General features: G+C 43.7%; 2 protein-coding genes across 6 annotated transcripts in view; one reads left to right on the forward strand and one right to left on the reverse strand.

Moving 5' to 3' along the window:
- The window catches only part of elovl1a (ELOVL fatty acid elongase 1a), a 31,038-nt gene extending 28,517 nt beyond the window's left edge, over positions 1 to 2,521 (forward strand). For all 5 annotated transcript variants that reach the window (XM_088927377.1, XM_088927374.1, XM_088927378.1 and 2 more), the window contains one exon: positions 446 to 2,521. In XM_088927377.1, the coding sequence (XP_088783503.1) occupies positions 446 to 745 (300 nt within the window). In that variant the 3' untranslated portion in view covers positions 746 to 2,521. The remainder of the gene's footprint in view (positions 1 to 445) is intronic.
- Positions 2,522 to 3,324: 803 nt separating this feature from the next.
- On the reverse strand, positions 3,325 to 10,997 carry cdc20 (cell division cycle 20 homolog). The gene is made up of 11 exons (XM_088927373.1): positions 10,960 to 10,997; positions 9,552 to 9,780; positions 8,822 to 8,961; positions 8,392 to 8,488; positions 7,929 to 8,057; positions 7,378 to 7,574; positions 7,151 to 7,245; positions 6,520 to 6,748; positions 6,292 to 6,417; positions 5,763 to 5,880; positions 3,325 to 4,828 (listed from the first exon to the last, which is right to left on the reverse strand). Exons 2-11 carry the CDS (start codon positions 9,754 to 9,756, stop codon positions 4,650 to 4,652), a joined length of 1,515 nt encoding a protein of 504 aa, XP_088783499.1. The 5' UTR covers positions 9,757 to 9,780; positions 10,960 to 10,997; the 3' UTR covers positions 3,325 to 4,649.
- Between the last annotated feature and the right edge of the window lie 1,498 nt (positions 10,998 to 12,495).

Raw genomic sequence — 12,495 nt, forward strand, 5'->3', positions numbered from 1 at the left:
GTTGAGACGCTGTGTTGTACCCTAGACCGAGGTGCCCCTAATTGCTCCAGTCAGTTCTCCACCCAGTATCAATGAGCACAAATGTAAATTGTGATGCATAAAAACAGCACCGAATAAATACATGGAAATGAATGTCAGCATTCATAAGTGAGGCTTTTGATCTTTTGCAGCCAAAAATTGTTTTGTGTCATCTCGTAAGACCTGATGTGCAGGTGATCATTGCACAGGGGGTTAGAAATGATCCGCTTGCTTATGTGCTTCCTAGACAAAGGTCGAACCACGAGACAGAAATTAAGACTGTCACGGTGTACCCGAGTGTCAACTTTCGATCTTTTGTTGAAATGAAATGCCCATCCTCTCTCGGCACGCCAGCTGTTGATTACAAACCTACTCCTTAGTGCACGAGGTTCCCGCTCGGCTAACCTGGGCCTGCTTCCCCCCTCAGGTCCAGTTCGTCATGGTGTCCCTCCACATCAGCCAGTACTACTTCATGGAGACGTGCGGCTACCAGGTCCCCCTCTTCGTCCACCTCATCTGGATGTACGGCACCTTCTTCTTCATCCTCTTCTCCAATTTCTGGTACCAGGCCTACGTGAAGGGCAAGAGGCTGCCCAAGGTGCTGGAGGCGGAGAAGGAGAAGCAGAACGGCGTGGAGCCCCTGATGGCCAACGGCAAGCACGCGGAGAACGGGGTGGCGCACCGGGAGAATGGCACAGCCCACAACGGCAAGATGAAGGAAGTCTAACGGACAACGGGTGGGGGGGCGGAACAAAAACACAAAAGCGCCATGGATTCCAAAGTACATCTATATCAAATGAATATTTTTTCCAGATTACTTTTTTTACGCACAAGACGCGGGAGATGAAATGGCCGACGCACTCAAGGGGCGTTTTGTTTTGTTTTTTTTTTCCTCGTCTGGTCTCCGGACAGCGGCGGCGGCGGCGGCTTGCGGTGAGCCACGTATGAAGAGAAGACCACCCACGCGTGTGTCGCCTTCACCGATGTTACCTGCGAGCGAGCCCAGGGTCAAAACTGCCTGTGTTAGCCATCCAGGGCACCCCCCACCTCCTCCCGTTCCTCCTTAGGGCAGGCATGACACCCCCCCCCCGCAGCCTGAGAGACAGCCGGGCTTCCTCTAGCGCAGTGGTGTACAGCTCCCCTTCAGACACGTGAAGCTGATTGTAAATAACCTGCAAGGGCCAAAACCGTTTCAGACACAAATTCTCGTGCTGTTCTGTAAATTAAAGACGACACGCACTATTAAAATTATTTAAAAGGTCAGTGGAAAAACACAGACTGGCTTGTGGCCGTTTAGCCCCCCCCCTCCCTTTTGTCCCCCCGCGGATGGTCCGTCGTCGTTTTTGTTTTCGGAAGACCTCGGGGCCGTGCTGTTCCCAGTAAGGCCCAGGCAGCCACCCCAACCCTCTCCTCGGCCGGTTTTCTATCGCCGCCTTTTGCTTGCTGTAGGGCAGCCAAGCCGGGACCCGGGACCCGGGACCCGGGAGAAGCCTCACAGAGGTACAGGAGGCCGCAGTGGCCTCCCCCACAGGCAGTTTTGACCCCGAGCTTCCTTTCGGCAGGTGGAAAGGTGGTCGCGGATCTATGTAGGATTGAGATATAAAAGCGTTAGGAGAGAGAAGGAGCGAAATTTGGGGGGAAATGGTTGTTTTTTGTATTTTGTTTTTTAAAAGAAAGAATTCTATTTATAAGTTTGTATGATTCCTAACTGTTATCGTGTTGCACTTCCTTCCTTTGGCAGGTGGGGGGAGGGGACGGGCAAGAGCTACAGTTTGATGAAAATGCCCCCTTTTTCCTTTTCCAGCTCGATCTAGTCAGGTCCTTTGTCTTTCAATGATGCGTAGCTCCACGGACCAAACGACAAACAAAACAAAATCAAATAAAAATACAAAAAGTGGGTTGGGAGGAGCTGAAATAGTACTGTAATGGCCAAATCATCATTTCAGCAGCAGGGAAGAGTGAAGACCACAAAGGTGAAAGAATCATTTTGCAACAATATTTATGAGTAGGGCAACATTTGTGAGAGAACAACACGCATGTAACGATAATCATAGTCTGGGACGTGTTATCCCAATATCCTTTACAAATTAACACCACTTGGGAATGTCACATATTGCTTTGTTCAGCCAGTACCACTAAGCTTAACACACAGAGGGGAAAAAAAAGACTGCTTAACTTAAAGGGTTATTAATGTGGGTTTTGTCAGCTCAGAACTTGCATGTATAGAAACAGTGACAATCCTTGCTGTGGTCTCTATTCCTTCCTCCTCGGGACAATTTCTACAGGAAGGCTGATGCGGGGTAGCAAGCTGTTTCCCCAGTAGTCTTTTTTTAGTCTTAGACTGAAACAGCTGTCCTGGAGAACCCCTGTTTAACCCTCACCACCCAGTCCTTGGAGTAGCTCATGGATAGGTACAGGTTAGGGGCCCTGCCAGACAACCCAGCTCTTCCCCTGTAAGTGGTTTCAATAAAAGCTGGGGCTATCCAACTTGACCACTCCTAAACTCTTGCTTCATGTTGCATTTTTATCAGTTGAGTTCGGATTCCTTTCTTTCAGCTGGATGGAGTAGGAGTGCCTGGAGGGCTAGTGAAGCAGACATTTTCCAAACTCAATGTTTTTATGGGCAAAATGGAAGTGCAGGGGGAGGGGGGTAGGGGACAGTTTACAGAGGAGGAAGTTTGGAACCTTTCAGCTCTTCCTCCCTACACAAGCCATTTAGATGGTGGAAACACTTCCCCCCCATAGTCCCCCTTTGATTTAACTAAAATACATTGATCAAAATAAAATAAAAACCATCTGTACACTTTTTACAGATGCATAGGCCAGTCCAAACATGAAAAGGCTTCCACACAAGTTTTATTGAAGAGGAAGCTACAGTTGTGTTCTATGGCCCCTCACAACGTGATAAATAAGCTGCCTGCCAGCAAATCAGGTTTAAGATTACCAAGCCATTAAAAATCACCTCCCCATCAAAGTATTTTCTCAAAACCCATAGGTAAGTTCAGGTACATCTAGAACACAATTGGAGAGAATACTTAAGCATACTTATTCTACAGTAGTAGAAAATTCATTGCACTGTGAACAGAAAACTTAATACTTTCATACCATTACTATAGGTCTGCACAAAAGACACTACACAGCTATTGCAACTACTCAAAAGAAAGTACAGAAAGACCCACCCTCTTCCCCATCACTAGTATCCAATAAAAGGTAGAAGAAATGACATGTTTGAAACCACTCCTGGAACTATTTAATACAGTTTCTGCAGCTCAGACTGAATCATTATGCTCTTTCACCAAGTTATTAAAAAAGTCCTTTATTGAAAGGATACAGGACAGCAAGGGGTACAGTACTATCTAATATAGCATGTTACATTGGCCACCCACTGTTGACATTTCATCTTCAAGTGAAATGCAGCTTTCATTTTTACACACTGGTCCTGGAAAGCCTCCTTCACCTGTTACAGTGGTCTGCAATAACAAATCTTGAGCAATTGGCTCTGTACATTAAAGCACCCAATTGGAATGAAGAAAAAACTTGCAAACTCAGTATGTACTTACACATGTGACCCCATCCATATTGTACACTACCCAAGAAAATTAAAATGTAAAAGGACAAATGACTGATAAAAAGATCCAATTGAAAAAGTTAAGGATACATAGCAACACAGGAGATAAAACAGACAAGAGCATTAAAAAGAAAAGCCTCATGAAGTCATGGGATGGCTACCAAATGCTGTGGCAGTTCTTAGCAAAATTAACCTGTCTTTTACACAAGGCCTGTGGGCAAGACCAGCTTAAGATGCCATCATGTAATAAAATTGTGAACTCTTGGTAGCAATGGCAAAACCAGCCCTTTTAGAACTTTTGGCAACATATGAAACCTCACCCACAAAGCTCAAATGTACACTGATCTGTGAACAAATGCAAAGTCATCTTTAAAACATGATAAAGGTGCACAAATCAGTGCGCAGAGACCTTTGAGCTTAGTTGCATCAGAAGCACATCAAGACTTTTAGCCATTACAAGAAATGGAGTCACTGATGCAGGCATTAGGTTTTAAAATGTAAACACAAACCACCAGTGGCAAGATATTAGACCACAGGGAACTAAGAAAATATCCCCCAGACAGCAAGGTTAATTCGCTTTCCCAGGACAGGAGCCTTTTTGAAGCACTTCACACTACTACTAGCTACAGACCGAACAATTCACAAGGGAAAAATGCACCTGGTCACAGCTCACTAAGCATGAGGGGGGAAAAAAAAAAAAAAAAAGGTGTTGTGCAAATTTAAAGCAGTTAGTAAGTGGAATGTCAGTGGTTTTAAGAGTTTCCTTGAAGACTTGCCTAAAAAAAAAAAAATTAAGATCGCATGCCAATTCAAGAAGCTCTCAAAAGAGAAGACGATGGATTGTGCCACTGCAGAACAGAATACACACATGTAGTATAAAATTTATTTCCAATAAAAAGTTGACAAAGTAAAAGCAGCAAATGTTAATAACAGTGACACCTTCTGGTGTGAAAATCCCTCTGCTACCACCATCATACAGGTGTACCACCATAATTCTTTAATTGACATTAAAACTGAACATCAGTAATAACCCATCTTCCCCACCCCAAGTCTGAATTAGTGCTCATCGGATTCCATGGTGAATTATGCTACCAGTTGACTTGGCAGTCCTCTCCTTGGCTTTTTTCTTCAAAGGATCCAATTCGAAACACTTCCACAAGCGCACCGTTTCATCCGCTGCTATAGATGCCACAGTAGAGCCGTCCGGACTGAGCGTCATCGTTAACACTCTTCCCTGGTGTCCTGATTTGAAACAAAGCTGCTTTAGTACCGGCAAGTTCACCACTATTTACTACAGCAATGGGGCTGGAGTATCACCATGGAGACTCGTAGGCTTTTAAATCCCATCATATACAAGATTTTCTACCACTATATACAAACCTGCAAGGAGTGACCGTGTGCTGACCAGTTCAAAATGCATTTTTCGTGGAGGTTGAAAATTAGAATTGGAGTATTTTAAATGCACAAGGTTATCAACTGTGGTTTCAGTCATATTTGAAGTGACTTTCATAAGAGTCAGTTTTACAGAGCATGAGAATCAGTTTACTATATTTATAAAACAGCCTCTGTTTAGATCACAACTACACTATTAAACCCGTCTCAATCCCCTGCTGTCAAGTTCCAGGGTAAATGCTTTATTACCACTTGGTTTAAGCATCAACATTATAGTGCCTGGTTGGATATGATCGGAAACTGTACTTTCCAAAATGCAAGTGAACTATAGAGGAATCATACCGGTATGATTTGGCCATTCCATCCCAACCCCACTTTAACAGGAAATTGGCAAAAAAATAGCATATACTTTACTTGTAGACAAATTAAAATGTACCTTCCACTTGGGGGAAAAAAAACCAAGGCAAGCAGCATTTATTCATGTTCCTGGTAAAGATGTAAAACCTAAAGCACCTTATAAACAAAGCGCATCAATCAACATTAGTGCATTAACAAATGATCTTCCTCCCCAACAGAAGTTGTGTGCGATGTCTTGAACAAGCTAGCCTGCTGTTAAAGCAGATATCCAGCTCTTCTGAAGAATCCGGGAGTCTTTGTATCAATTAGATACTAAACAGGCCCAAAGGCCTCCCCTCTTGCAACAAGGAGCAAAAAAAAAAAAAAATGTACAAAAGTTTCATCATGGAAAATCCCATTTTAAGGCAGCTTTCCAATTCAGACATACCTGCAAGCTCTGTGACTTTAGTCATAGCAGGATATTTCCAGATGATCAGGCTGTCAAGTGGATCTCCGTGGCTAGAAATCAGTTCCTTGTAGTTTGATGAAAATGCCAGGGATGTGACCTGGATAAATTTATATAAAAAACTCACTTTACATTTAGTAACAAGCTAGGCCAAGAACCTTGGAATATTGCTTTAAATACAGTGCCTTTATATCAGTTTATCTCCCACTTAAAAAAAGTGCTTGCCTTCCCCCCCCCCCCCCAATTATACAACAGAGTAAATGCATTTGTATTCAGAGATATTCAATATCATGGCTTTGAAATACTGCTGCTCACCTTCAAGGACCTGTTGTCAACTGCACACATTGGCCATTTTTAAACTCTAGCCTCCACAGCCAGCTCTCAAAACAAGGCTCTGGTCTTTATCAAGAATTTTATGGAATCATTTTCCACACTACATTACCCCAGTTTTGTACACAACTGGTGTTATTCTAAAACACCATGAGGTATCCCACAAAGATCCGTTTCCTACCTGTGATTGTACATCTTTGTATAAGAAACAAGCTCCTGAGTTTACATTCCATATGCGAATGTGCTGGTCACTTGTGCCACCCCCTGTGGCAAGTGTGGTGGGCTGCCATGGGCACCAGGCTACTGCCTAAGGACAAAGACAGTTCACATTAAACTTCCCAGCTTGGAAGACCTCAAGGCTCAGAGCTAATGCACTGACCTAGAGTGCAAGAAATGCCATACTCCTCACCTTGACTGCTCCACGGTGAAGGTTAAAGGTGTGCAGTGCAGACTGGGTTGTGCCTTCCTGCACACCTTGCCATACATACACCAGGTTGTCGTTGCCCCCGCTGGCTAGGTATTTCCCATCAGGGGACCACTTCAGACCACACACCTCCTGCGAATGGCCAGCCAAGGTAGCCACATGGTGATTGGCCACTCGGACGTCATGATGATGGATGTGTCCAGACCTAGAACCACTTAAAAAAAAAGGAGTTATATGCATTAGTTCCAATCCCTGCACATTAATCATATTAAATGCATTGCGTGATAGGACAAATGGCTGCTTAAAAAGGCAGAGATTTCATAAAATGGCCTCATTGAAAAGTCACAAATCAGGATGTGATGAGGATCACCACAAACCATAAAAGTCTACCATATTGCAAGGCCTGAGTCATGATTCAGCCTCTTCAAATGTGTTCTCTACGTGAGCATTGCAAGAGTTCTTTCTTCCAGAACATGCTACACTAGGATGTAAGCCTTCAACGGATGGGCAGAGGGCAGTCAGGTTCACCTGATGCCATGGTACTCAATCTGATGAATCAGGCCCAGGTTTATCACAACCCAACATAAGTATATAGATAAAACCTATAGAAAGTTACCTAGACAGAATATGGTTGTTCCAGCTTAGACAGCCGACACGGGCAGTGTGGCTTGCCATGCTTCGCAGCCGCTTCTGAGAATCCACATCCCAGAGCTAGAAGGTTTAAAAAAGACTCGGATTACCAGATAGAACTTAAACTTGCATCACCCAACTCAAGATGAAATGGTAATCCCACCGTGCAGGACATCAAAACCCAAGCCGTGTGCATCAATAGATTATCTTTACCTGCACTTTTCCATCACTTGTCCCTATAGCCAGGAAGTTCCCTTCTTTGACCCAAGACACACAAGTGATGTAGTCCTCTTCATTCTCCAATTTCATCAGTTGGGTAATCTCGCACGTGGAGGCATTCCACAAGTACACACTGTTGTGCAGAGCTACAGCCATTACATTCTGGCTGCTCCAGTCAATGAGGTTCAGATCTAGGGAAAACAGCAGGGCAATAAGAAATGGCATGTGGGAAGATTCCTCAAGTGGAAAAGGAATTCATGAGTTTTAGTGGGGTCATTTGGAGAACATCTTAACAGGAAAGGCAGCCAAACTCGGGTACATCAGAAATATCTGGAGACATTTAAGTAGCTCAAACAGTACCCTTACCCACCCCTTAAGGTAATAAACCACCTTGGATTACAGAAACGTGTCCACTTAACCAAAGATCTTCCACATATAACCTGGACATGTCCTGTAACTGGCCCTACCGAAAAGATGAATAAACAACTAACATGATCAGCCACTATCTGCCGTCTCTATAAGAAGTGCACAAGAAAACACCTTACAGAAATCATTCCTGAGATCAGGAGCATCCAGGATTCTGTCCGGCACAGAGGAGATGTATCGGCTCGTCTTTTTATTTGAAGCAGGTGTGGCTCCCTGGCTATAGAGGACTTTCAGGTTTTTCTGATAGCCTGTAAAACACATGAGGCATGGAGTTTTAATTAAAAAATGCAAATCAGCTACAGTAAGGGAAACCCGATTCTGTATTGAACTCCTAAATAGTTCTTGATCCGACAAGGATGCCAGATAATACTAAGCTTAATTCATAGTTAACAACCCAAACCAAGAATACCGCTGAAAGAGCTTTAGCCTTAAAGAAAAAGGTCTTGTTTAATAAAACCCATATTTGAACACTGAATATTTAGAGATACTAGTTTGGTACATTGACAATATCTACCAAAGGAGAAAGGATAAACTTAAGCACGCTCTTGAAGGAGATTATATGGCACAGGGTGAAAGACTGACCTTCTGGTGCATTCATGGGGTTTCCTCCTAAATGCAAGATCTTGACATCCTCTACATCATAACCATTGAGGTTCACAGACCAGGCCTTCTGGCTGCCCTAGGAAGGAACATTGCCATTTTAAACCAAGGCTCTCTGCATAATGAATATATAGTGGAAAGTAGTTCAGGTGGGGAGCTGCGTCAGCATGCGTAAGTTGCAAAGGATCAAGTAATAGGTTTATTCCATGCTGAAAAAAGGGAGAAAGAAAACATTTCGGCTGTGAAGCCTTCTTCAGGTGTGAAGACCTCAAGAAGGCGAAACGTTTTCTATCTCCTTTTTTTTCCCCAGCATGGAATAAACCTATTACTCATTCCCACATAGTGGAAAGGAATAGGCTGGAGGAGGGAAGGGGGTTAAAACATAAGAAAACTCCAAAGCCCACATGCTTACTGAAGATGAAGACTCCACTGGCTCATTCTCTTTACTGATCAAGAAACTGGCCACGTCCATTTGTTTGGGATTCCGGTGTGGGATGTAGCGGTCGCCCCCAGCTTTGGAGGGGGTGTTCTGGGTCTTGCTTGCGTTTCGACCTGTTGTGGGAAGGGAAGTACCAGCGTGATGTGGGTGGGAAGCTGGACACTCGCTTCGACGCACATTTCACATTCAGGCACCAAGCCCAGAGGTCTATTACAGTCTCCGAACCTGGTATTCCATCAGATACATATGGAACCCAAAATATGTTCATTAGTTTTAAGACCTTAAGACCCAGCTCCCCCCCCCCCCCCACCCCATTCCTCAAACAAGTTGGTAACCAGCTACTACACTTATTTCAACCGATCAGCCCCACTTTGATGTGATGGGAACATTATATTGGTGGAATAATCTGATCTCCAAGTGTACAAGCTCCGTTCAGACATTGAAAGACTTAACCGCATCTAGAAATCAAATGTCAACTACTCACAAAGCTCAATGCCCATCTTGTCCGCAAACGTTTAAGCAATGAGAGGCTCAAATGGACATCATTACACCACCACCTATCCTTCACAATACCATACCATATGGCAGGACTGGCGATCATGACACCAGCAGGGGGGTGGGCGCTACCCTAACGAGACCTAATGAACAACACCCCCCGCCCCTTTCCCGAAAGGGCCAAGTGACCGGAGATCGGGCCACTTACCTGGCGTCTTCGCGGGAGTCTTGGACAAGCTCAGGGAGCGGCTCATCGACTTGCCGGGAGAGACGCTGCTGCTGTTGAGCGAGCCCTGCCCGGCCCCGGAGGTGGAGCTCGCCTTGCGCTGCCAGCGGGCCATGGGCGCGTTTGTGATGGGCATGTCCAGCTTGAGGATATTCTGCAGGTCATTTTCAAACTCGAAGTGCGCCATGCTCGTCAGAAGCCGTCAGCCACCCTGCGGAGTGAGAAGCAGATGGCGAGAGGTGAGTGTCGCCCACTCGCCACGACTCCGGCTAGACATGTCATCGTTAACCCCCACCCACACACCGCTATAGCTTCAAGTGTGAAGCATCATTTTAACAAATTGCGATATTTAATTCAAGAGTCAATTCCATGAAGTAGAAGGATGGGACCTTTCCTCCTAAAACTTAAACCGCCTAAGGCAGCAACAAACCGATGATACAATAGTAGGACATAAGACCCACACGATTGTTGTTTGTTTTTTTTTTTACAAATCAGCAACTTTCAACAGAAAGCAAGGACCTGACGTGGAACTACAGCCCAGTTATCGCCAGAGGGGTTACACGGACTTACTGAACTACCAAAAAAAAAAGAAAGTTATGCTCGTATTCACATGAAATTTCAAATTAGTTTAAACGTTGAGCTGCATTTCTGACACGATCCACCTAGCAAAGTCGGACAACGAAAAGACACCGGTACGACTTCAAAAGCCATATGCAATTTAGCACTGAAAAAATACTTTAAGTTTGTAATCCAGAAGTAAAGACGCACTATATACCCAGCGCTTTCGACATCCTTGTCATTAGCCAACTCTCAGTATTACTTGTACTTAACACTTGATATCCCGCATAAGCACACAACCCTCCCTCAGCCTCTGTCACGTTAACGACTCAGCTAACCCAGCCTCACGGCGGCCCTGAGCGTTTAAGAAAGAGGCGTTAGAGACCGCTCATTTACAGCTTGATCAAAGCTCAAACTGGCCTGGAGGAAATAGAGATGACTCGATTAAACATCCATCTGCAGCAAGTGACTAAAGAGAGCCGATAGAAATGTCTGGCAGATGACTCCATGTAAAGTTAGGTTCCCCGTTTCTCTGAACCGCTGAGGTTGCTTTGCGTACTCATCTGCTCTAAAACGACTAGTGTAGACAAGAGAGAACGCAAACGCAATAATCTTTTGAATACTTGAAATTTTAAGGGATGTATATATACACACACACACAAACACCAGCTACGTTAAAACAACCAAGCACAAGTTGAAGGTTAGTAAAAAGTGCCCAGGATACTGAATACTTAACGCGGTTAAACAAGAAGTCCGTTCTTTAAGCACGTACACGAACCTAGGAACTTAGTTTATTAATAAGACAAACAGTATTAAATTAAAAGCCGGGTACCTTTCCTCCGAAAAACAGACACTCCGCATTTAAAAAAGAGAATAACCTCCCCCTTCCTCTACATTTTTAAATGCCCCGGGGAGGACGTTCCGATTGGTGGATTCAAAATTCGTTAAGACCGTCACCCCGGTAACGGCGTCCAACGCAACGCGCTGATTGGCCTGAGGAAGGGGGAGGGAAGTGACGTACAACGCAACGAAGTTGGACTTCCTCAGGCCCGAAGAAGATTTTATAGCTGCATGATGCATTCATTTGTTTTTTTCGGGGGATTACAGTACTTTTTGGCATTGGCAGGAATGAAGTAGAGGTTTTGGAAGCTAGGATTATCTTAGAGAGCTCACTTATTTACATTTTTGTACCTTTGGTGTGATGTCAAGAATGTTGTTAATATTTATTTTAGTTGTCAACAGGTGAGATAAACTCTCTAAGGCGTGTCATTAATATCTAGAATGTACTAAAGTATTTAGACAGTCGGGTAGGCTGGAGAATACATAAAGCATTAGATCATTAAAAAGCAGGTGTAGATGTGGTCTAAGCAAATCAAAAGAGTTCGATCGCAACGCAGAATCACAATCTATGGAACATATTTATCTAGGTTATGGGGGGGAAAAACGTTTAAGCCCGGTTACAACCTAAACGTGTAGTAATTTTTACTTTGGCTTTGATTTTCGGTGATGAGGATGGAAACAGATAAAATTGTTGTATAATTTCTTAGACCAACTACCCTGGTTGCCAGGATGTAAAACGGGAAACTATTGTGTACCTCTGATGATGTTATATGTACTCCTGTGTGTATTGTATGTATTTTTTATTTTTTGTTTTGTTTGTTGTTGGAATTAAAAAAAAATGTAGAAAACGAGAGTATATCGGTTGCAATGTCTGCTCCATAACAGCAGGTGACACACTGGAAATGAAAAACGCCCATAAAGACAACAGGTGAATCTACCTTGGCGATTAATAATCTACCAAGGTCTACCTTGATAACTGTAAATTCAAGGTTCAATTGAGGAAGATCAAATTTTAAATTCTGTGTAAATTTACAGGGAAAGACCGAAAGAATATTACCGTAAAAAATAGTTACTGTACCACATCAGATAAATACTTATTGTGCCTGTTAGTAGACCTTTTTTAGATTGAATCCATCTGAACTGAAGTCTATTAGAGTGGTTCATTTTTGGTTATTTCAGATGACTTTTTTTGTTATTCAGGTAGTAAATGTTATGGAGAAATCAAGTACTATTTAAGATTTTATGAAACAGGTCAGGGTTAAGTCAGGGAGTGTCCGTAGAGACACAAGAGAAGAGAAGAAGCGTTTCGGCTGTACAGCTTTCTTTTTCTTCTTCTTCACACCCAGAGAAGGCTCCACAGCCGAAACGTTGTGTTTCTTTTCTTCTCTTTCCAGCATGGGATAAACCTATTCCTCGTTCATTCGCGGATATTTAATTCCTGTTGTCCCGCAAATTAGGCTCGGGGGTGGGGGGGGGGCTCGCTTTTTAATCTTTGATCAGATGAAATAGATGCATGTTCATACATCGA

Source organism: Atractosteus spatula, chromosome 11 (assembly GCF_055471065.1).
Source record: "Atractosteus spatula isolate fAtrSpa1 chromosome 11, fAtrSpa1.hap1, whole genome shotgun sequence".
In the NCBI taxonomy this organism is placed as follows: Eukaryota; Metazoa; Chordata; class Actinopteri; order Semionotiformes; family Lepisosteidae; genus Atractosteus; species Atractosteus spatula.

Excerpts from the sequence above, each read along its gene's own strand:
- cdc20 (XM_088927373.1), bottom strand. The coding sequence starts at position 9,756 with ATGGCGCACTTCGAGTTTGAAAATGACCTGCAGAATATCCTCAAGCTG. Across the intron at positions 7,575-7,928 it reads TGATCTCAGGAATGATTTCT|ATCTGAACCTCATTGACTGG; the intron begins GTAAGGTGTTTT and ends TGTTTTCCCTAG. Across the intron at positions 6,749-7,150 it reads AACAACCATATTCTGTCTAG|TGGTTCTAGGTCTGGACACA; the intron begins GTAACTTTCTAT and ends TTTTTTTTTAAG.